General features: G+C 35.1%; 2 protein-coding genes across 10 annotated transcripts in view; both read left to right on the forward strand.

Moving 5' to 3' along the window:
* On the forward strand, positions 1–9,451 carry tnni2a.2 (troponin I type 2a (skeletal, fast), tandem duplicate 2). Its single transcript, NM_001430949.1, is given in 7 exon segments — positions 1–96; positions 2,833–2,864; positions 5,554–5,590; positions 5,674–5,802; positions 5,887–5,976; positions 6,060–6,236; positions 6,335–9,451. Coding segments are annotated over 6 exon segments (537 nt in total). The 5' UTR covers positions 1–96; positions 2,833–2,856; the 3' UTR covers positions 6,431–9,451.
* tnni2a.3 (troponin I type 2a (skeletal, fast), tandem duplicate 3) overlaps positions 9,035–26,801 on the forward strand; it is a 24,236-nt gene continuing 6,469 nt past the window's right edge. The window contains exons 1-7 of one of the 9 annotated variants that reach the window (XM_087310563.1): positions 9,035–10,145; positions 10,226–10,260; positions 17,197–17,285; positions 19,211–19,303; positions 20,235–20,366; positions 23,957–24,132; positions 24,731–24,934. The gene's annotated coding sequence lies outside the window, so the exon portion shown is untranslated. 9 annotated transcript variants of the gene reach the window in all.

Genomic DNA, 26,801 nt, shown 5'->3' on the forward strand with positions numbered 1-26,801 from the left:
GAATGCAATATATATCTTCTTAGCACGTCTGTTGCCTGTGTCTCGGTTTTACATTCACCCGTCCCTCGAAGACCATTCTTTGATTCCTGTAGAAAGGTGAGAGAAGTTCTCGGTTCATTGTCTTACTTTTACATATATACTGTACATATGTTTTGTAGATATTTGCTTTAAGTTTTAACTGTAGTTTGTGGGACTGAGGATGAAGGGGATGAAGTTTTTTTTTTGTATTTGCTGTAAATCACTATGTTAAAAATGTAATCTGCAAATGAGTAGATTGCTTGAGTACTTTTATCTAGACTAGAGCAGTTGTGCAGTCAGACCTAGTCAATTTGTAAAAATGTTAACATCCTATGATCAGTGCTGATTATAATTCTGTTCCTTCTGGAAACATCCTACTAAAAACCACACCAACTAACCTGAAGGGTGAAAGGTCAGGATTTGATATACTGACTGCTGGTTTGCCATTTGAAAGTGAACACCAACATGACATAAATCTGTGACTGATGCTTATGTCTTCCTCCACCTATCAACACCTTTTTTTTTACAGTGCTTACTAACTGATTTACAGTTCTTGTGTCATGTAAAAATGACAACGCAGTTCTCAGCATTTACCAAGAGTTTTTGTAATGGTTTAAAGAGCACTTCAAGAGTTTAAGGCACTTAGCTGAAAAGCATGTTTGGCATGCTGTCACCGGGAAAGAGCCCTGAGCTCATAAGATCCTTGAGCCCGGGGCTCCCTCCCTTTTGCAAGGTGAGAGGGGAGTTTGAGCTCAGGTAGATCTTGAATCTCCTCTGCTGTAGTAGCTAATAAACATATAGGGATTGCTCTTAGGAGATAACTACTTTGTAGGAGCATGTCTATGGTACAATTTGGATTAGTCAATTTTTTGTATGGTGGAAGGACCGTCCAAAAGACTGGGGATCCCATGGGAAACCCACGTGAGCATGAGCAGAGTATATACAGAAATCAGAAAGTGAAATTCAATACCTTTTTAAGACCTTTTTTAGGACTCTTTCAAACAGCTTAAGACTTTAAAAGCACTTTTCAACCAGAAACACTGGCGAGATTTTAACTTACAGTATATTTACTAAACATTAATGTAAGACATTAATCCAAAACTAAAACATAATTCATATACTGAATAAAAATCTATTAAATCTAGCTATTTCAGCAGGTTGGTGCCTATAGAACTGCAGAAATAATGGTGTTACCTTGGTTACTGCAGTAAACAAAGCAGCACGATGTCAAATCTAGTAGTATATCATTGATTTCATAAACTACACAGCATCCTGATATTGGCAGATTTAATTCAGGCAAACTTTAACATACAACTATACATTGCATAATTAAAAATGATATAACATTTATTACTTGGCAAAATAGCATTTAAGGCTTTTTAAGGGCCTTACATTTCTCTACATTGATTTATCAACTTTTAATACTTTTTAAGACCCTGCGAACACCCTGATGGGGGAATGTGAAAACTCCGCACAGACATGTCAGCTGGCTTTGTAAGGACTAGAGCCTGTGATGTTCTTGCTGCGAGGCAACAGTGCTAACCACTGGGCCATCCTTTTAGGAAAGAAGGAGGAGTAGAGGTGGAAGAGGGGATTCTTCAAAACGAAGACGGCTGTTCTATGGATCTTAGGGTATTTATAGTTGCTTAGGAATCGTCTGATTGGTGAATCATAAATTGAATAATGCGGGACCGGCTGCAATCAATCATAAGCACGTGATCCTCTCGAAATTAGTTTATAAATAAACTTCACAAATTTACTTATTTTCCAGAATTTGTGTAGATGTCTTCAATTAGTCCTGACTTTAAGTAATTCTTAAGTATTTATTACAGCAAACTTTAACACAATACAAACACAAGGCTTTTAAAATACTTTCATCTATTCTACTGTAGTGTAGGTTTCCAGAAATCACGTCCTCAATCTCCTTCCATGGCTACTTAGTATAGTTCTTCCTCAAATAGCCTTAAGTGACCTGCCTGTTGTCTTCGCAGCTTTCTAAGTATGTGATTGAGGCATTAAGAGCCCATTTAAGTGTACTAAATAAGTCAATCAGTGTGTCATCAGCTGGCCAGTTAGTCCGGTCTGTCTTTTAGAGTGGGAGTATATTAAGAAAGACATCTGAGAGGGTTGTTTAGCTGGGAATAAAGGAGAGCTGTGTTGTCATATCTTTGACATCCCAGAGATGCGCTTGAAGATGGGCTGTGTCTGCAGCTGATGTACTGACCTTGAGATCATGTTGCACTGAACTCCTGCAGAAAATCCTCTCAGATGAGTCGATGGGGATTTGGGGAACATGTGGTCTTCATGGGTTTACAAAACTTTCGGCATTAACAGCGTTGGGGAAAGGTCACCAGATCAGACTGCCTATGATTTGGTGCCTATAAATTGGATTTGGTTGATGTTGGCTGGAATAAGTTGGTAAAATACAAGGATTGTGTTATCAACACTGGATTGTAAACCTGATGCTGTTGTTCATTGGAAATATTGTATTGGGATTTGTTGTTTTAACATTCCAAACAAACAGCAAGAGTATGATTCAAGGACATACTTAGTGGTGACAATCCTCAGTATCAAAAGGCCATTCTTTTATTAATCGTATGTTTAATTAACTTTCTCATCTCAGCTGCTCCACTGTAGACAACAGTGTGATATTCCGACTGTTAAATGAACTGTAGTTACACATATTACATATTCAAAATATATTAATGGTGTTCTGCCTCATTTTAAAAATAAAGCATGCTTTTTGTTGTTATTCTGGCATAGAATTATATTTTTGGCCTCTGATTCATTTCTCTTTTATCTTCCAAACAAAAGGAGGCGTAAAGAAAACTCTACACAATGTCTGAGTAAGTATATTCTACCTTGATTTTACTATTCAGAATCTCTACATTTTTACCAGAGAAAGGGCGCCCTTAGCATATGCCTATGGTGCCTAGGCCACGGGCCGGCCCTGAGTTGCCTGAGTGTTGTAAATACTCGCGCTCACCTCCCTTGCGACAGAGCGCATAGGAGATAAATGACGTCACTACATAATAACCGGTTATGATTATTACTGAACCGATACAGAATTGTCCGCATCTGCATCGCGGTGCACCGAAGAAACAATTAATTTTGACACCCCTACTACGAATACTGAACAGACATTAAAAAAAATTGCTTTAAAGGTTGTCATCACAAAACACATTTTAAAACCGGTCTGTACTTTGCGATTTGTTCCAAGGGGTGCTCGCTGCAGAGCTCCAGCAAGGGGGAGCTTGAGCTCCAGCTCCTCCATCCTTGCATTTCTTCTACAAGTGATGTCACTGGGGGTTGGGGTTAGGGGTTGGTGTACGAACGAAAACAGCTTATAGGAGAAGGAGTTGGAGCTCAAGCTCCCCCTTGCTGAAGCTCAAGTTGCTCTGCAGCAAGCAGTGTCTCATGTTCACCCAGAGATGAAAATTCCAATAGTATCTGAATGCAGCCTTGATGATGCAAGCTGAGACAGCATCTCTCAGTGATGCAATGTCAGACACAATGCACTCAATGGAGCTAGTGACATCACCGTGAGAGGTAGGGTTAGGTGAGCGCATTAAAATGCATTGGATGCAGCTCAGATTGCACTGCACCAGATCTGCATCCAGACCACTCTTAAAAATTCTGTTATTAATTTCTCACCCTCATGTTGTTCCAATTCCCCAAGACCTTCTTTCATCTTCAAAAGACAAATTAGGATATTTTAGATAAAATCCAAGAACTTTCTTACCCTCAATATACAGCAAGGGTGGTGAGATGTTCAAAGCCCAGAGAAGAAACCAAAAACATGTTCAAATCATTTAATGTGGCTAATTATATGAAGAACACATTTGCGCACCAAAATAAATAAATAAAATAAATAAATAATGTAAAAACATCTTTGTTTTGCCTATGTTCTGTCTTAAGCTACGTGTGGTGGTCATTTACTAAAGCAATACAGTGCTTGAGCTGCTAACTCAAATGGCAATATGTCATAGTAAACACACACCCTTGATGGGGAAGAGGAAACACTGGTGAACAATCCTGTTTCTTTTTTTTACACACATGAGTGATCTGATTTACAGTTATAGTAACAGAGTTCAGAACTTTGGGGTTTTTAGAGGATATTTTTTAGATTTGTTGAACTAATCCTTTAATTAGCTGCAAAAATGTAAAAACCGTACGGCTCATGATTTAGAGCTAAAGCTAACTATAGAAGGCTTTATAAGACTTAGAAAACCTAGAGATCTTTTGAGCACTGAATTTGAATTTAAACAAGGTACAATTAGCACAAAAATACTGTCCTACTTGTAACCCTTATCTACGTGTTATTGATGCGTTTTCTATTGCGTTATTTTTACAGTATTTGCTATTTTCTTATTAGGACCAGATATCGGAAGATTTTAATTCGCTCACAAGAGTGTATAGAAATAACAACCAATTTTAGATAGTCAAATGAGTCAGACTCAAAGATAAAGTTAAATAACTGAGGTAAGTATATTATTTGAGAAAGTTAGATGAGGAAAACAAAATAAAACGAATAAATAAATGCCAAAACAGTTCAGTTTGATTAATACTAGAATAAAACAATAAAATATATAATAAAATCACCACACTTCAGATGATAAACTCACAAATCATATACATTGAGGAAGAAAAATAAAAAAAACGAAGGAAAAATTTTAAATAAAAATAGTAATTCAGAGTCCAAGTTCAATGTTTTAACACTCAAAAGTTCTTTTTAGTTCCAGTTCGATGTGAAAAATCCAAAAAATCAGTCCAGACAGAAAAATCCAAGAAGATGAATAAAAACAAAAAATATGAGCGCAGTGAAAGTGCAAGAATGTTTTGTCCTACCAGTTCAGTGAGCAACGGATTAATTTACTTCCAGTTACGATCTTTCAGAAGGGCGGCTCGCCATGTCCGGACCACCGAGAAAGCATCCACGGCAGGGACAGATCGGGATTTTGTAGCAGAAACACGAAAGGGGAACACATGCACACACACAAAAAAAAAACTCGGCCAAGGAAAGATAAAGATGAACAGGGAGAATAAAGAAGAATGTGTCTCGATTAAATATAAGTTTTCTGTTGTCTCGGGCGATTTAATGTACTCCGCTCGCACGTCTCTCGTTTCTATCACTTTTCAGCTTCCTATCCTTAAAATCTGAAACTTTAGGGCTTTCTTTCAGTCAATCACCGAAACAATATGATTTTAGATCATTTGAATTATCTAAACTGCTGTTTCAAAGTGTCTAATGTCATTCAATCTGCCCGCGCTGATTAATCAAAGTGACTCTCCGTCACCGGCAGCTCTCACACACACGCAAAGGGGCGGAGCTGACCTCCACCAAGTCAAAACTTACTTTATTCTCAATTTATTATTAATATTTAAACACTATGTATATAATATAAATGAACTTTATTCAATATTTCTCCTCTCAATCATAAAATAAAATGTTATAATTTAAAATTAACTATTTATAATTTGTTTTAGTGACCTAGTCAGTGAGCTGGGTTACATACTGTTTTTCCTCTTCATTAGGAAGCGACTGTCGAGCAGCAAGAAACACAGCCTGAAGGTAAGGACTCATGTCTGATTAGCTGATCCAAACCAACATGCCACAGGTCAATTTAAAATGGTGCAAACCCCCTTTGCTTGTAGAGCATGATGCTCCAGGTTGCAAAAGATTTACTGGAAGCTGAGGCTGTTGAGAAGAAGGAGGAGAGGAAGAGATACATGGAAGAACATTGTCCTGCATTTTCATGCCCAAGCTCCAAACAGGAACTAGAGGTCAAATTCAGTTATTATTACTACAAATATAAGCTTTGTGTGTTTTTGGAGGTTCAAAGTTTGTGAACTTCACTTTGTCAACAGGAGTTCTGCAGAAAATTACATGAAAAAATTGAAGTGATTGATGAGGAAAGATATGTTCTCGAGCACAAAGCTACTATGGTTGTCAATGAGGTAAGACTTTTTCTATGTACTTCCCTCTTTGTGGACTATCAGCATGGAGGTTTGTGGAGTGTTTTGATTCTGTTGGGTGTCAGGTCAAAGACTTAAACATCAAGATCGTCGACCTGAAGGGCAAGTTCAAGAAGCCTCCTTTGAAGAAAGTGCGCATGTCTGCTGACGCTATGCTTCAGGCTCTGCTGGGCTCCAAACACAAGGTCTCCATGGATCTGAGGGCCAACCTCAAACAAGTCAAGAAGGAGGTCAAAGAGGAGGTGAGGATTCATTTGATGTTTTTTTTTTACATTTTCAGGTAATCTGTGCTGTGAGTTCAAAAACGTACATGCTGTAAATCTCACTCTCTTCTCTACAGAATAAAGATTTGCGTGATGTTGGTGACTGGCGAAAGAATATTGAGGACAAAACTGGCATGGGCGGCAGGAAGAAGATGTTTGAATCTGAAGCTTAAATCAAAAGGAAACATTTTACCCAGTAGTGATATTTCTGTCATGATTTACTCGCTTGTTCCAAACCTGTATGATTTTGTTTCTTTATTAAACACTAAAGACAACCTACTTCCATAAAAAGAACAACCTACTTCCATAGAATAAAAATAATACTATGAAGATCCTTGGTTACTAAATACTTTTTGTTCTTGCTCTTTTGTGTGTGTAGATGGAAGTGAAGTTTACTTATAAACTAATTTCAAGAAGATCATGATTGACCACAGCTGGTCTCGCGTTAGCCATTATATGATTTACCAATCAGACAAACCCAAACGCACATAAATAACCAGATTTCCTTACCTTGGTCATGTTTACCTTGAAGAATCCCACTCCACCCCTACTCCTCACCCTCTTTCCTAGAGTAATCCAGAACAGGGTGGCACGGCAGTTCAGTGGTTAGCACTGTCACCTAACAGCATGAAGATTGCTGGTTCGAGTCCCAGCTGGGCCAGTTGGTGTTTCTGTGAGAAGTTTACATGTTCTGCCCGTACTCGCGTCGGCTTCCTTCGGGTTCTTCGTTTTCCTCCCACGGTCCAAAGACATGCAGTATAAGTGAATTGAATAAACCAGATTGGCACAGTATATGAGTGTTTTAGTACTGGGCATTCAACGCATAACAATATGCTGGTACAGTTGGTGGTTCATTTTACTATGGTAATCCCTAATAATCAAGAAATAGGTCGAGTGAACAAATTCGAGGGAGCTCTCTAGAACTATCTGAGCTCAGACTCCCCTCTCTCACGATGAAATGGGAGGGAGCCCAAGGCTTGAGGATCTTCTGAGTTCAGGGCTCTCTCCAAGGACAGCATGCCAAACACGCTTTATTTTCAATCACCAGCTAAGAGTGAACTCCGCTGATAAAGATGAAACAAAAACATACAGGTTTTGAACAACTTGAGATTGAGGGCCTACTCACACTATGCTATCCGTACCGTGCCCAGGCCCGTTTCCCGGATCGTTTGAGAAGTGTGAGTGCGCTGAATGAGGCTCATGCACGATTCACTTGGCTGGTCCTGGCCCAGTTGGAAGAGTTGTGCCAGAGCACGGTTCACTTGGGCTTTGGCGCGGGACGCTTGTGTGTGAGTGCAAAATGCACCAAAGCCCGAAACTAAAAGCTAGACGTGACTTTTAAGGGACTGTTTCATATGGATTTATTTATCATTCTTACTGTTCAGTGAACGCAAACTGCTGTAGTTTATTAAATACGCAAACCCCTCACTGCACGACAGCTGCGCACCTTCAGCAAACCTCCTAATTCCTGCAGCAAGAGGGCTTTATGATTGTTTATGAGCGTCAAAAGTGCCTCATCTGTCCGGTAGGGTTGTAACAATATACCGGTATGACGGTCTACCACGATTTGAACGTGCACGATTATCATACCATGAACAATTGCATATCAACGGTTTTAACCCTTAAAGACAGAGACAGCTGCCCGCGGCTAAAAATAAGTATTGCTCTTAAATGTTTAATAACTTTTGATTCGCTGATCCGATTCATACAATTCAAAGATTGGCATAAAGAAGAGAATCTCAGCTTTCCAGTGCTGTATCACATAACATTCGCGGCTCCTGAGGCTCCGGAATCAGTGCGGTTACGTCATCAAAATTTGACAACGCTGATTTGACAAAGAAACGCTCGTCACTGTGTCTCCGGACAAACCAGACACGATACATTGATGCATTGTCCCTCCTCCATGCCCAGATTGGTTCAAACTCGCTATATCACAACCAATAAGCATAGGTTTCGCTTTTGTTTGTGGACCAAAAACGAGCTTTTTGAACAACACAGAATGAGAGATAGGCATACATTTATGCGCGGCTAAATAAAACGCAAAAAAAAAGTTTTGCATGAAATAATTCTCATACTAAGTACTTTTGCATGCACAGCAGCACAGAAACATGACAAAACAGTGACACAGCAAAGACGAACTGCTGCTCTTGCTGTTTTCAAAAGACGCAAATGAAGGTGCAGCTGTTTGTCTGCATTGCAGACAACCATATCCAAATCCATATCCACAGACAACCATATCCATGCTGGCACATAAAACCTAAGGATGTTCCATATTAAATCTAGTTTCTTTATGTAACTATTTATAGTATAGTAAATATTTATATCTATTTTTTTTACTGAGGATTTGCACCATGTTTATTTGGACTTTATTTGGACTTAGACACATTATTTATTATTTTCTTATTTTTTTATTTGTTCATTGTAAGTGGTGTTGTTTATAGTAACTGAAAATATATTATTTGGAAAAAGTCAAATTTGCTTCACTGTTCTATTATTTTGTAACATTTGTAACATACCGTATACCGCGAAACCGTCAAACCGTGGTATTGTTTTAGACGATTATCATACCGTAAAAAATTCATACCGTTACAACCCTACTGTCCGGCGAAATATCTGACTGCGTGTCACCGCATCCCTAAGGACAAAAGCGGTATAACTAGAGCAGGGGTGTCAAACTCAATTCCTGGAGGGCCGAAGCCCTGCACAGTTTAGTTCCAACCCTGCTCCAACACACTTACCTGTAGGTTTCAAACAAGCCTGAACTCAATTAGTTTGATGAGGTGTGTTTAATTAGGGTTGGAACTAAACTGCAGAGCTGCGGCCCTTTTGGAACTGAGTTTGACACCTGTGAACTAGAGAAATCTCCACTGTGCTGAGCGTGAGTGCTTACTGAACAGCGCAGCATCGATGATGTAACGTGCCCTGGCCTGATTGTAATGTGAGTGCAGGCCATCGGGGGAGATAGGAGGGGGGACAAGTGTGCTTTGGCCCGGTACGAGGCAACTGTACATAGTGTGGGTACACCCCAAATAAATGATGACAGAGTTTTCACTTTGATCGTTCTGCAGAAAATGGACAGTTTAATTTACAATCAGTAAAACTGAAAGGTTCAGAATGAAAGGTTCAGTATGTATTTCTCAATAGATTGACTGTTTGTCAAAAGTGCCTTTTCTAAATAAACAACTGTAAGCTGCTTTCTGTTTTATCAGTTTTTTTAACTCTTCATTTACACTCTTAAGGAATCGTATATGACTGAGACATTCCTCATCTTGTTACACTGCAAAAAAATGCTTTTCTGACTTAGACTGTTTGTCTTCTTTCTAGTCCAAATATCTAAAAATTCTTAAATCAAGAAGCATTTTCTGGACAAGCAAAACATATTGTCTTGATTTCTGAAATAATATGGCAATATTAAGTGAGTTTTTCCTTGAAACAAGCAAAATAATCTGCCAATGGGGTAAGCAAAACAGCCAAACAGTAAGCTTGTTTTCCCTTTTGACATTTTGTTTCGCTTGCCTAGAAATTGTTTCTTAATCTAAGAATTTTTATATATTTGGATTAGAAAGAAGACAAAAAACTAAGTGAGAAAAGCATTTTTTTGCAGTGCATGAGTTATTTGCTGACAATTGCTTATAGTCTTAATATGTACTAGATTAATTATCTTGCTGTGCCTTAAACTGACTGTCATACTATATTTTCCAAAGCCCTTAATCCGTCTGTATAAGAGATACCACTTTGCATATCTCACAAAGACTTGCTCTGCATTTTTCACGAATATCCTGTTTCATCCTCAAGCTTAGCACCATGTCCACAAGGTTTCATTTGACTTCAATCTACAACTCATAATTGATTTCCAAGCAAACTTCCGCTTGTTGGTTTATCATCAAGGTAAGATTCTTCAACTTTTTTTCAAACCCCATTTACAAGGTCAATACCCATATAATTATAATATTTTATGATTATTGCAGAATGATGTCCGGTTTATGTCTTGATGGATCATTGGGTGAGTAAATTCAAGGCCCTACGCATTTGCTTTTGTACTTCTTCATCTAAAACTGTATTTACCCTTATTAGTACAAGACTTGAATGCAGGTATCATTTGCCAGATGTGGCAAGTCTTAAAAACAGCAAAGATAGATAGATAGATAGATAGATAGATAGATAGATAGATAGATAGATAGATAGACAGATAGATAGATAGATAGATAGATAGATAGATAGATAGATAGATAGATAGATCAAATAATAAGAATAACATCTTCAAAGGTTGAGTTATTTTTAAGAAGGGAACACGGAAGGTATTTGTGGTGTGAATTTCAGATGCGTGTCTGATCCACTGCAGTTCCTTAAAGAGAAATCTGAGGTTTTGCTGAGCCATCAAACAATGTCATTAAAAACTGTCATTGCCTGTCAACAGCACGTTTGAATCGTGCTCGCAGCCTTCTTCTTTGGGTGAGCACCTCTTGCTTGACAACCCTGACTCTTACATTGGAGCTGAAGGATTTAACACACAGTTTCTTTCCTGGACCAAATGGCGAACACCTGCTTTCTGGATTAAACTTGTAATTCTGCTATTAGTCTATTTAATACTATTGGGAATAGCCATGTCAATTAAGCAGGTTATTTTTAAACCATTGAAAATGGTGCCGGTCTGCTGGAGTAGTTTGGTAGGTTTGTGTTGATGCAAATACTAATTGTGCAATAATAAAAGTCCTTTATTATTGCCTTGGCAAATGTGTGCATTTCAAATGCATGGGTTTTATTATTTAAGTATGGCATTACTGGGGATGATTCACCCAAAACTAAAAATCTGTCAATATTTACTCGCCCTGCACTTGTTTTAGACTTTCCGTAGTTAAGTTTCTTTTTTTCCTTCACAAAAAAAAAAAGATATTAAGAAGAATGTTAAAAACTGGTAGCCATGATTTTCCATAGTTTTATTTTTTTCATATGATGGATACAGATTTCCAACATTTTCTAATTATTATCTTTTGTTTTCAATAATAGAAACAAACTCAAAAACGTTTGTCAGCACTGAAAGGTGAGTAAATTGTGAGAAAATCTCAATTTTGGTGTGAACTACTTTCTTAACATGCTGCTATAAAAAGTACATTTTAATTATGACGTAACATAACTTTTAATGTTTATAAATGAGTAATGAGCTGATCTCTTAATAATATTATGTACAGTATGGTTTGGTGTAAGAATAAACGTGTGAACAGCTTCAGCGCAGCCAATGTGTAGCTCTATGAATTATGATATGATGATTTGACAGAAAGCAAATCCTCCTGTGAGGAGCTGCATTGGGATTTGATTTCACTTGCTTTGCTCAAAATTTATGAATGCTAGCAAAAATTGTGTAACACAATGTAGAAAAAGAGAGATAATATAGGCATTTTTAGTCGATTCCTATACAAGTATAAAGTGTGAATAAAGTATGAAGATTATTTTTTGTCAATTAGATTAGCTTCCTTAAAAGATTTTTTTATTTTTCATATTGGCTACAGAACAAACCACTGTTATCCAATGACTTGCCCAATTAACTAGAATTGCCTAGTTAACTTGATTAAGCCTTTACATTTAATTTTAAGCTGAATACTAGTTTTGTGGTTATACAAATGTGCTGACATCATGGCAAGGACAAAAAGTAAGTCATTATAAATTAGTTATTAATCTATTTTGTTCAAAAATGTGTGGACATTTTTCTCTCTAAACATAATTTACAAAATCCTAAGGGCATAGTTCACCTAAAACTGAAAATTGTCATAATTTACTCACCCCTTACTTGTTCCAGACCTGTTTGACTGCTGTTAAACGTAAAAGAAGATATTTTGAAGAAAGATGAAAACCTGTATCCATCGACTTCCATAGCTTTTTTTTCTTACAATGGAAGTAAATGGTTACAGGTTTCCAGCTTAGTACAAAAAAAAAAAAAAAAGCGTTGACCACTTGAAAAAATAGTAAATACTGAGAATATTTTCATTTCTGGGTAAATTGGGTAAATCTTGACTTTGCATACTCATGCAGTTAGCTTCCTTAGTGCTCCCAGCGGTGATAATTAGTACATTTTATTTTACAACAGGGAGAGAGTTATGTCAATATCAGTTTCAAAATGGCATCACTGGTCATGGGGTCAAAGACAAACATATCAAAGTGTCTAAATGACATTTATCCTGATGATTTATGGACTGCCTCGTACAATAAAATACTGTATATATGACAGTATTTACAATAATCTGTTCATGAATGCTACAGCATACTCTATCATTGGTCATTAAATGATAAACTGTAATAAACATTGTACATATACAGTACATTAGGTTTTACTGCCGTAAAATTTGAAGTGGGCAAAAAGTTGTAGTGTTGTACAATTTTTTTATATTACTTATTGGGTAAATTTCCACAGCACCTATATAATTACCACAATATTTCTATAGCATGGTTCAAAAACAGTATTTACTATAAACTGCTATAGAATATTTAATTTGGGTGTTTGATAACTTGTATGACTAGAACTGTATCTGATTTATAATTATAATTTTTTTGTGACATACTGATTGTAATATAGGCATGGGCCGGTATAAGTTTCTGATGATATGATAACCTTGGCTAAAATACCATGGTATCACGGTATTGTGATTACTGCTCTAAAACAAGTTATTTTTAAACATTCGTGTTAAAAAAAAAAAAAAACAGCAAACATGTCAGGCTAAATAGTTGAAATAAATCATTGAATTTTGCTCTTTTCTATAGTTTCAAAAACACAGATTTCTTTACAACACAAAAAATACATAAGAAAAACCTTACATATACCTCTGGAACACTATAACAAAACATTTTAGCTGTATTAAAACCTTGACTTTTCTAAACCGCGGTAAACAGTGGTAAACCTTGAAACCGGTTATTGTCTAATGTAATATACTTTTGGTAAAGCTGTGATACATTACCAAGTGAATAAATACTAAAACCATTTACTAAATATAATCATCATAGCCTACTAAATACTATAATGTTTAGAACCAAACTATAGTAAAGCATTTAATTTTTTTATGGTCTTAATAGCGCAACAACTGTTCATGTAAACAAATTAACCAATACTGTACACTGTTAACAATTATATGACCAATTAGTCATGACAGCATATGTTTTTAGTACATTGTAACTTATTAAACTAAGTTAATCATGTTCTAACTTAATTGTATATGTTATGCAAGCTGGTTTAAGTCAGTTTAACACAATGTAAGTTAAATGGATTAATTTGATTCAGCCTAAAAATTTTAGGCAGCCAAAATATTTTTTCAGTGTAGTTTTATACAACTATATGGTATACCATACTGCACTGCAACACAGTTTACTGTAGTAAAAACTAATGTTTAGGCCTACTACAGTATTTACTACATTTTATCAGTTTACTATAGAAACATTCATTAAAAAAATACTGTATATATGATAGCATTTAAAATAATCTGTTCATCAATGCTACAGCATACTGTAGTATCATTGGTCATCAATTGAAAAACTGTAATAAACACTGCAGTAGACAGTACATTAGTTTTACAACAGGAAATTGTAATGTGGGCAGATAAAGTTCTAGAAAATGTACCAGTGTTTACATGATTGTAACATTTTTACTGTATTACTTGGGTGAATTTCCACAGCAACTACATAATTACCACAACATTTCTATAGCCTGGTTCAAAAACAGTATTTACTATAAATTACTATAGTATATTTAATTTGGGTGTTTGACAACTTGTATGAATAGAACTGTCACTGATTTATTTTTGAGACAGACTTTGAAATGTAACATACCTTTGGTAAACTTTGATACATTACCAAGTAAAAAATACTAAAATCATTTACTATATATAACCATCATAGCCTGCTAAATACTATAATATTTTGAACCAAACTATAGTTAATCATTTAATTAACTTGTTATGGTACTTTTTATGGTCTTCCTGTTGTACACTATAAAAAAAAATATATGATCAATTAGTCATGATAGCATATGTTTTTAGTTCATTGTAACTTATTTTAATAAGTTAATCATGTTCTAACTTAATTATATAGGTTCTTCAAGCAGGTTTAAGTCAGTTTAACATAATATAAGGTAAATGGACTTATACGATAATTTGATTCAGCTTAAAAATTTTAGGCAGCCAGAATTTTTTCACAGTGTAGTCTTATACAACTATATGGTATACCATACTGCACTGCAACACAGTTTACTGTAGTAAAAACTAACGTATAGGCCTACTACAGTATTTATTACAGTAGCCTATATCAGGGATTTTCAAAATGGGGTCCGTGGACCCCTGATGGGCTGCAAGAGAGCGCTCGGGGGTGTTTAAAAGCGTCATATTTGGCATCACTCCACATTGCAGTTCACAGTTGGTGAAGCATTGTTATAACCAGCTTCCAAAGACATCGTCAAAGAGTTATTTGGGGAGGAAATGGCACGAAAGGTAGATTGTATGCCTTTGCCAGACAACACAGTAAGCAGATACACAAGAGAGCACTAGAGGATCTGCAAAAAACTTGGCAGAAACAAAAAATGATTTATGAAATATTTTTTTCCAATCCTAAAATTATTAATAACTATAAATTATTAATCTATTTTTAGTTTTATGATTTATATAAGTGAATGCTTTTGTAATGTGTTTATCCTTACATCCTTTGCGCTCTTTAACGTTTTGCATACAGTTGAATAGAGCAATTAGCGGCTGTAAGTGCAGAACAGATGATGGAAAGATTTTTAAATAATCCCGCTCCTGCAAGCAGTTCATGCAAATGAAATCTTACACTGAATTTGGTTTTACCTGCATGTTTAAGCAGGGAGTCGATAGACCCCAGTGTGTTCTTTGTCGAGAGATTCTCTCCAACGAATGCATGAAACCATCCAAGCTTAAGCGCCATCTACAGCAGAAACATCCCAATGAGGCAGAAAAAAATCAACTGACTATTTCAAACATCAGGAGTTGCGTTTGGCCCAGCAGGCTAGTATTTTTTGGCAGCAAGCATCAGTCCCTGAAAAGTGTTTAAAAGCGTCATATTTGGCATCACTCCACACTGCAGTTCACAGTTGGTGAAGCATTGTTATTACCAGCTACCAAAGACATCCTCAAAGAGTTATTTGGGGAGGAAGTGGCATGAAAGGTAGATTGTGTGCCTTTGCCAGACAACACAGTAAGCAGATACATAAGTTCAAAATAGTAAAGGTTTAAATTTCATCTACTAGTGTCTTATTTAGAAAAGCTATCTTGTTCAGTTATTGTAAATATTTTGTTGTTGTTGTTTTTTTATAATAATAAAAAATGTATAAAATATAAAAATTTTGAGAATCATTTTTGGCTATAGTAAGTTGCCAACTAATAAAATAAATAGTTTTAAAAACAATACTATTTTGCATGCCTGTGAAATATGAACTATAATGTCTTTACGTTATTCAGAATTTTAGTTTCCGTATTTATACTTAACTTTATATTTATATTTAACTCTCAGTAATGATTTTAAATCACACTGAACTGAGCTAAACTAAACTGAACTGAACTTAAACACTAAAAACTAAACTACACTGTTCCAGTTACTATGACCATTTATGTGAAGCTGCTTTGACACAATCTACATTGTAAAAGCGCTATACAAATAAAGCTGAATTGAATTGAATACTTGAAATACAAAAGTGCCTTTAAACCAGTGGTCACCAAACTTGTCCCTGGAGGGCCGGTGTCCTGCAGATTTTAGCTCCAACCCTAATCAAACACACCTGAACAAGCTAATCAAGGTCTGATTAGGTATACTTCATAGATATATACATTAGATGTCGCCTACCCTGCTGTTGTCAATTGGAAGGAATGCGTCAATAAAGCCGCCATTTTGGAACAGGGTAGCGCTCCTTTGAAATGAATGCGGGACCAAGCTGCAGTGGAGGACTGTGGCCATCCAGAGCCAGAAATATACATGATCGGGAGTTTTCCTGGATGTTAGTATGCAGGTTATTATTTTTTCAATTACGAAAATTATAATTTTGCATCACTTTTCTACATTGATGGATCAGTGATCGCACTAGCATTCCTGACAAAAAGCTTGTGTTTGTGTGTTCGGAAATGTAGCGATTCGTTTGTGAATGAATCTCCGTTATGAACAACTCCTTCACTAGCCGACAATAATACAAGTTTCTGGCACCGCAGCATCTCGTTGTCATATTTCTTTTGCATAGTTTTATGATTTTATTTAATAAAACTAGCATAAGCCGAGTATTTAGTGCGAATTGGAGCTACTTTGCCTATGGTGAATGCAGTAAGTGACTGTATTATCATCAATAACGTGACCTGTTTAGCACAAAAGTTCAGAACATACAAAATCGTAAAAAACTTAATCTTACCTATGAAATGTTCTGCCTTTGTGCTTTGTTTTCTTTGTTTACTTGTTACTACACCTGTAGACAACGCTAAAGTCCTGCATCTTCACATATTAACACTGTCTTGACTAGTGCGGTTGAAAGACATTTGTCCTGGAAGCACTGTAACTTACCAATGTGGCGGCGCCATAGACGCATGCTCAGGGTCCCTATGTGATATCTAGTGTATATATCTATAGGTATACTTGAAACATCCAGGCAGGTGTGTTGAGGCAAGTTGGAGCTAAACCCTGCAGGGATACCGGCCCTCCAGGACCGAGGCAAAAAGGTCCCCTGCAAGGAATCATCATATTTGGGGGTCCCTGAGATTAAAAGTTTGAAAACCCCTGGCCTATATCATTCATTAAAGAGTTATACAAAAGTAGAATATATGCATAATACACAACTTAACTACAGTTCTAAACACTATTGCATTTACTGTAAACTACTATAGTGTTTTTAAATATGTGTTTTGGTGAAAATGTCACTGAAATACTTACATTGTGCGTGCTTAACCTCTCTGATTCTTCTTTTCAGGGAAAGATGAACGTAAACACCGGAAGACATGTGGATGGAGAGTTGCAGAAGTCTTTAGCGATATCTACTGGATATGGTGGGAGTTGCAGGTAACCCTTCATACTTTTCCAGTCATAAATGATTTACATTACTGAGGTTTATGCAAAACAAGACTGTTACATGAAACTGGTGAAACTGCTCAGATTGTTTTATTTAAATGAATGTTCTGTCTTATATGAATTGATTAAGCTTTCCTTTGTAGTGTTCTTGTTGTTGTATAGCTCTAATTCTGAATTAATATAAAATGTTTTATAATAATTATGCATTTATTTATTGATTTGTTCGACAGTACAACTTAAAAATATTATAAAAGTGACACTTAAAATGTTTTAATGTTTATGTATTACACAGAGAAAGAGAGCTTTGTCTCGCCGTTTGCAGTTACTCTTATATGCATTATACTGCAGTGTTGAATATGTGTGATGTACAGTGTTAAAAAAGTTTGCACTATTTGCATAATAGGCATAGTATATGTACATACTGATCATGCTATATTGAGTGTTATTATGCTATGCCAAGCATAGCTGTAGTGTGGTGTGACCTATAATATGCATTAGATTAGTTGCTTTATACAATGGAAAATATTAAGTGACCACTTAGAAAGAATAATTTTATCTGGTTTTATTGGAAGCATGAGTATAAAAAATGCATGAGTTTAAAATGCTAATATTTGTTTTATTCCATAAAGGTCTGTTAATATTTATTCTAAATGTCAAATTAAAAAATCGACATTTAAAACAATTTTATAAAGAAAAAAATATTTTTTTTCTCGGACATATATATATATATATATATATATATATATATATATATATATATATATATATATATATATATATATATATATATATAAACTCTTTAGACAACATAAATTGTACAATTGTACGCCACAAAAGTTAAGAAATCAATGTTCAAATGCGATTTTCAATACATACATACAGGAAGTCAGAATTATTCACCCCACTTTTAATTTTTTTTCTTTTTTAAATATTTCCCAAATTATGTTTAACAGAGCAAGGAAATTTTCACAATATGTCTGATAATATTTTTTTCTTCTGGAGAAAACTTATTTGTTTTATTTTAGTGAGCCGATTATAATTTTTTAATAAACATTTTAAAGTCCAGTTATTACCCCTTTTTAAGCTATGTTTTTTTCTGATTGCCTGCAGAACAAAGTATTGATATGCAACGATTTGCCTATTTACCCTAACCTACCTAGTTAACCTAATTAACCTAGTTAAGCCTTTAAATGTCATTTTAAGCTGAATACTAGTGTCTTGGAAATGTCTAGCAAAATATTATATACTGTCATCATGGCAAAGATGAAAGAATTCAGTTAATAAAAAAAAAACAAAAACAAAAAAAAACACGGCCAATAATTCTGACTTTAACTACATATATATATATATATATATATATATATATATATATATATATATATATATATATATATATATATATATATATATATATATATATATATATATATATATATATTATACAAATTACATGCTCTATGACAGCATGAATGAACAAATATTCATGAAACTGGAAAGTGTCTACCTTGTTCTGTGTCTGTGTTTTTGAGAGTTTATTGATTTTTTTTATTATTATTTGTTTGTATTGTCTGCAGTAGTTTTTTGTTGCCCTCGTTTCATCTACTTTTTTGTAATTAGTGAATCAATGTCCTGGTTCAGCGTTGCCTCCTTGTGGACAAATGAAGTAGTGAAAAAATTGTGTGTAGTGTTCAAATAATAATAACAAAATCCTACTTAGGCCTTAAAATAGCTATAATCACTGCAGAGTCTACATATACTGTATCATCACATCATGCATATCATTCTATCTTTTCAGATTTGAAAAACAAAAGAAAAACTATTATACAGAATGTAATGTTCACCATCTAAGGGAGCTCATAGCTGAGTGTTGTCTACATGCCTCAGCTGCTGCCATGATTCATTCATTCCTTTTACAGGTCAGATGATGGATGATGAGGAGAAGACCATGGTTTCATCTGGGGAAAGTTACCACGTGTCCTTTTAATGCAAGCCACTGTGAAGCTGACACAGTAAGTACTGCTATGTGTATGTGATTTGAAACAGAAGTCGAGGTTGAGAGGCAACTGCATGCTAATTAACTTTAATTAACCAATATGCTGATTAAGATTTTGTGTAAAAGCAGGTTTCACTCAGAAATTGCAAACCAACCACAAGTAACATATTGAATTAAAATAAATTAAGGATTGTCCAGCCCGATCTCAAGAGAAAACACAACTATATAGTCTTCAATCCATCTTCCCATTCTCATTTAATTGTTTTTGACAGGATATTTGAATCTGTTTTTACTTAATCACTGTTTATTATATATATATATATATATATATATATATATATATATATATATATATATATATATATATATATATATATATGTGTGTGTGTGTGTGTGTGTGTGTGTGTGTGTGTGTGTGTGTGTGTATGTGTGTGTGTGTGTGTGTGTGTGTATATATATATATATATGTGTATATATATATATATATATATATATATATATATATTTATATATATATATATATATATATATATATATATATATATATATATATATATTTATATATATATATTTATATATATTTATATATATATATTTATATATATTTATTATACTGTTTGTTATATGTTATGTGCTTAGAATATAGAAATGAAGATTTGTTTTCTGATGTTACAATCAGAAGTCAATTGAATTCATTTTAAATGACATATGCATGGTTATTTTATTTTTTTTCATAAAGTTCCTAATACTCAATTAAAATAAGTACAGGTAACTTATAGCAACTTATAAGTAAGTTAACTTTAACAAAAAAGTAGGTTTATCTGATGAGTATTTTTAGAAATATTAGTTGGCTCAACTTAATTTTGTGGCATTTGTTTTAAGCAATCTTACAGTGTTTAATATACTTAAAAAAGGCCAGATCTGGTCTAAACATTTAACTCTTCTAGAAAGGTTGTCCCCTTGGAGCTCACTGTCCTCTGGAACGACTAAATACTAGAATCTGGAGTTGGTAGAGGACTGTTGAAGGAATGGTTGGAAGGCACACTGTGAGCCCATAAAGGAAGGATGCAAAGGCTTTGGTGAGCATTCCTTAAATCGTGCACTCATTCTCATTGGCATTAGAAGAACGCAAGAAAGCCACCAAGAACATTATTGAAGCTAGTAAAAGCTCTCTAGGTGGCTCTAGATCTGGAGGGGAAATCCATGGTGTAGCATGTCACTTGGACGCAAACTGGTAACTGATCACCACCATTTGAGTTGCTCTGGTGAGGGTGTCTGATGATTTTAGACCCAAGGCACACCATGATCCATCACTGATTGCAAAAATGAAATTTAAGTGAGCCTTATGAATTATGGTTTTACCCATACTCGAAATTGGCCCTCTGCTTTTAACCCCTCCAAATGCACACACGTTTTGAGTAAGAGCTCACACAAACACACTCAGTGAGCAGCTATTGCTTCCAACGCCTGGGAAGCCATTAGGAGTTAGGTGCATTGCTCAGGGTTATCGAAGATAGAGAGATTGCGGTTCATTCACTCCTCTATCTTCAACTTATGCCATTTAAAGAATTGAACCTACAATCTTTCGATTACAAGTCAAACTTCCTAACCAACAATGGTCCCCAAAAGCACCACTTATAGCAGGGCTATTCAATTGGTGGCCCACGGACCTTATCCGGCCCCCGAAGCACTTTGTTCTGGCCCTCCAAACAGTGTGACCAAGACATCAAAAATAAATTTAGTTCAATAGACAAACGGCCACTATAGTTATAAAGTTACGAGCGTCTGTTGAACATGCTGCAGTTGAAGCCTGCACAAGCGTAAGTCATCATAAGCGAGTGGTGCGGGCAGACGAAAACATGTTTGTAGAAAAGGCTATTTGTACAATGCACTAATATCGTTAATAGGGATGCAACGATTAGCCGATTTCACTATGAACTGTGCTTCAATTCGTCACAGTTTATTAAACGTAGTCTTCTGTTGCACGGAACGAAACGAAACCACTGCAAAATGCCAAGTTGCCTGTGCTCTAATTTTAAGTTTGAAGTACACCAAGGCTAATACTCACTCACACTGGATTAACGATAGCAGCGGCCGTTCCCATATCATGTCTTTTCCGCTTGCAAGTTTGTTATTTCTAATGTAAGAATATTTGACAATATGTGGGCGCCAGCGGAGCGACACACTTGCGTCTTTTCGGGCGCACGCAGTAGAAAACATCTCACGGTGAGAGTTGTGCATGATCTTTCGGTGCAATGTAAACAAAAGATATGTTAGACAAATTATTATTAAAATGATTATGTATGCATGAACGCAGATGACAAAACAGTTAATCTAAATAGCTACTTACCTAATATAAAGCTTGAATTTACATTAGATGTGATAACAGTGAAAGCATGATTATTCTTCCGACAATATAATTGTACAACCAAAATCCATAATTGTTGCATCCCTAATTGTTATGCAGTTCAAAACATAACATATGAATGTGTCTGAATGTTGAAGAAGCCTACTTAAGCAATGCACTGCTTTTGTTGTGCACTAAAATACATTTGAATGTTTGTAAAAAAAAAAAAGTCTATTGTACAATGCACTGATATTATGTAGTTTCAAAATACAATATATTAACATTTTAATGTAGAAAAAGCTAACGTGGCTGTCTTAAGGAGCAAAAATGTACAGCATGTGGGCCCTCATATGCTGTTGTGTCATCACTCATATAGCAAGTTATGTCTCTCCGGCCCTTCGTTTGGGATGCTTTTCATGAACCGGCCCCCATGACAAACTAATTAAATAGCCTTGACTTATAGTGTTCAGTGTGGCAATGTGTCCAATTAGCACCATCTGGTGTATTAAGGAAGTTGCTTGAGTGTTATTTTTCAATACTCTTTCCATTTTCTGGCTATATCATAATTAGAGTATTTATTTATTTATTTTTTTTACTCTTTTTGGTTATTAGTGTTACTGTTGTCTTTCTCTCAGCTCACTTCTCAGTCTCCTCCACTTTAGTGTAAACAAGGCATGTTCATCATCAGAACTGCTGTTCATTGGCAGTGCTGTAAAGTAATTAATTACAAATACTCAGATTACTGTACTTGAGCGCTTTTTCTCATGAACTGTAATTTACTAGGTATAAATGTGTACTTTTACTTTGCCTTGAGTACATTTTTAGTGCAGTATCGGTACTTTTGCTCCACTACTTTCCTTCAACCTGCAGTCACTACTTTATTTTTTCTTGTCTTTGAGGATTAGAAAATTCCGTCCTGTGATTCCTGTCCAATCAAATCTCACATAGAAGGTAAATCGCCTCATAATGAACTACCTCAAGACATTGGCGGTTCTTAATTGCAGCAAACTGTTTGGAAGCATTAAAAGTGCCCAAGAAAATGTCCAAAATCTTTACACGCATTGACCCAGAGACTGTTTAGATGCATGTCACTCAAGGGGGCATAGATTCACTCTTGACATTGGGAGGGACACACATCCCTAGAAATGCACAGCACAAATAGTTTTTGCGCCTTTAAAACACGAATAAAGTACTTAATAATTTAAAATAAACCATACAAATAACAATTTATGAATCATGTTCTGTGCAGCAAAAGTCCATTTATGTGATTTTACAGCAATCTGGCTTGGAGGAAGTATGAATGAAGAGAAATTTAGAGATGTGTGTGACGCAATTTAACAGATTTATTCTGAATATTGTTTTTCATAATCATCGAGGCTAAAAGCAAACTTGACTTTAACCCTTTGTGCACAAATATATTACTAAGGGTAGACGGATCATTATTTTATTTTGAAGTCGATTAAATTATTGGTAATGACATTTCAGTAATTGGTGGATATTGGTGGGGACATGTCAACACCATCCATGCCAATTCTATGCCCTTCATGTCAATAATAAGAAGATGGCGGATGTTTACGCTGGATGTTTACTATAATGACCGAAACGGCCTTAAACACCCAGCAGGCACAAGACGTCAACATGACATTAGATTGATGCTGTACCCCAACGTTACAGACGTTGCGTTTTGTTTGGAAATAAAAGTCTGGTTGACGTGAGAACTCAACGTCAGACCAATGACAAAGTAAAATCAACCAAATATCAGCGTCTAATGATGTTACAGCTTGACGTTGTGTGGACCCTACCACTATGACATCTATTAGATGTTGGATTTTGGTTGCCATACCTGAAGAGTAAATGTCAGTATTTGATGTCAACATGACGTTGGTTTAAGATTTTGGTCTCTTTTTAACAACCTAAAATAAACCAAATATCAACAATTATTATTGGACATCAAAGCAACGTTGTCAATAGATGCTGGCTAGACATTGAATTTCAGTCACCTGACTTCACAACCTAAATCTGACCTAATATTAACACCTTATAACGATGTGTGCCTGCTGTGCAATAACTTGATGCACTACAGAATGTTACGTTTACACACACATACACAAATTACATGTAAATGCACCAGCTTTCAACAGCGTAATACTCACTACTCTTGAGGACTTTTGAAAGGGCTTTTTACTCATACGTTGAGTAATATTTAAGACAGATACTTTTACTCTACTTGCACTACATTTTAGGCAAGTAGTGGTACTTTAACTTGTGTGATTTTTCAGTACTCTTTCCACCACTGTTCATTGGATATTTTCTCTTTTTCAGACCATTCTCTGTAAACCCTGGAGATGACCATATGTGAAACTTCCAGAAGATCAAGATCAATCAAGAGCCAAACCAAATTGTACGCCATTTTGAGGTTTGTTTTGAACTTCAGATCATCTTGACTGTCTACAATGTACTGTTTCTGGAATGGCTGATTAACCACAATGAAGAGACCGGTAAGAGACCTGCAGTTCATGCACAGTAACCCTCTGCTGAACATGTTATTATTATGAGGAAAAATAAATGTTTCTCAACATTTCCGGTTGACATGGATTAAAATGCTAGTAACATTTCTATGTCCAGCTCAAGCACGTAGTCTAATGAGTGTCTGAAAATAGTACGCTACCAACTTAACCACTGTGCAAGTAAATTGTAAATGATCTTATGTTTATTAGTCAGCATTGCTGACTTTGTAATCTAGAGGATCGTGTTAAGTCAAAGCAGGGGGAGCACCTTTCTGAAGCACAACAAATAAGTAAAGGTTTAAGAAACTGGATCACTACAATGGTAGACATTGACCAGTATTCTCCGAAATCATAAATAACACTCAAAGTTTTTTTTAGTTATATCCATAAAAGGAACAGCAAATGTGACAAACACAAAAACAAGTGTTATCCTCCAACCCTGGCATGTTAATCGATCCATTTGACACCCGGATGACTCCTGGCCGCTCCTAACTGATTCTGTTCATCATCCGGCGTGACCTAATTTTTCCTGTTAATGTAATTAAACCAACATCTGGAAATTTTGTTATTCTCCTTCCTCTATTTTAAGCTGTGTAGTTGGCAGACATCAGAAGTGGATATTTCAAGGGGCTGGCAAACCGACTGTGTTTAGTGCCTTACCATAACGAGTGGAGACGTCTGATGATGCCAGGCTTATATACCATACTCGACCGCGGCTCTTCTGCTAGTGATCTGATTCCCTCAGACATTCTTCTTTCAGGACTGCACTGCTGCTGCTGACTTTCTCATTTAGGTGAGGAGAATGCCTACGTTTTATACATTGACTCTACTTTGTCTCCTCAATAGATGCTCACATTTTTTGTGGATTTTGTTCATGGGGAAAATACTTTTGACTTATGACTTTTAGTCTTTTGTTATTATATATATATATATATATATATATATATATATATATATATATATATATACATACAGTTAAGGTCAGAATTATTAGCCTCCTTCGAATTTTTTCTATATATATATATATATATATATATATATATATATATATATATATATATATATATATATATATATATATATATATATAGAGAGAGAGAGAGAGAGAGAGAGAGAGAGAGAGATATTAGAAATTTTCACAGTATGTCTGATAATATTTTTTCTTCTAGAGAAAGTCTTATTTGTTTTATTTAGGCTAGAATAAAAGCAGTTTTTAATTTTTTAAACACCGTTTTAGGGAAATTATTTGCCCCTTTAAGGTATATTTTTTCTTGATAACCTACAGAACAAACCACTGTTATACAATAACTTGCCTAATTACCCTAACCTGCCTAGCTGGCCTAATTACCCTAGTTAAGCCTTTAAATGTCACTTAAAGCTGTATAGAAGTGTCTAAATAATATTTGATTAGATATTTTTAACTCTTATCATAGCAAAGATAAAATAAATTAGTTATTAGAAATGAATTATTAAAACTAATATGTTTAGAAATGTGTTGAATTTTTTTTTTCTCTCTGTTAAACAGAAATTGTGTAAAAAATAAACAAGCTCTCTAATAATTCAGGGAGGCTAATAATTCTGACATCAACTGTGTGTGTGTGTGTATATTTATATATATAACATATTGCTTATTAAAGAGAGTTTTAGCATACTTTTAGAGTATTGTTTAATCTGCTAAGTTATGATAATTGATAATCTTGCAATGCATGTTTGACAGGCAAAATAGGATGAGCTTGGGACAAAAATGTTATAATAAATCACTGCACGACATGCCAATCAGGTGGTGACAGAACTGTATGTGTAATGTGTGTATTGTTTATAGCATTAATGCATTGTGAATGCCCATTTAGATACCTCTGTTGACCCAGGCATACTGTAGCATGTGTTATAAATGTGTGAGGCATCTGAATGCCCCAAAATATGATCTCTGGGATTTATACAGCTGTCTGCAGGCAGGGTTTCAGATTGGTTGTATTGTTGGCATCTGCATAGATTATTCCAGAAGCAGAGAGACTAGGATACTGGATATCATTGAGGGGTGTTGGGGGAGAAGTTTGCACCCTGTCGTTGAGGATCATATGGACAGACTTTCAAAAACGCAACCAATTGCTGGCTTATAGCAGAAAATATAGCCTGCTAAGAAAAATTATTAGTCAACTTGTAAAATTGTCATCTTTTTAAAATATTTAACTATTGATATTTAATGGGGAAAGGAACATTTCACAGTGTTTTATAATGTTTTATTTCTTCTGTAGAAAGTCTAGTTGTTTTAGTTTGGCCAGATAAAATTTAGTTATTCAATTTTTTACTATTTTTAAAATGAAACTAGTTTTAGGTCTCTATTATTAGCCCCCCTTATTCAGGAAATATTTTAAGTGAAATGTTTCAAAAGGTGACTTCTGGAGCAATTTTACAATAATTATCTTTAATCAAACTAAAAGATTTTATATGGCTGTTTTTATATGGATTTTTTTTGTGTGTGTGTTTTTTCAATGTATGATTGTTAAGAAACTGATACGATTATATGACTATATATTGTATATTTTGCCTTGAATGTGGCCAATGCTGCTGATATGGCATTAAAACATAAATAAATAAATGAATAAATACATTATTAGCCCCCTTAAGAAATGTTTATTTGTTTGATTGTCCAGTATTTG

This window comes from Danio rerio, chromosome 25 (assembly GCF_052040795.2).
Source record: "Danio rerio strain M-AB ecotype USA chromosome 25, GRCz13ab, whole genome shotgun sequence".
Classification (NCBI taxonomy): domain Eukaryota; kingdom Metazoa; phylum Chordata; class Actinopteri; order Cypriniformes; family Danionidae; genus Danio; species Danio rerio.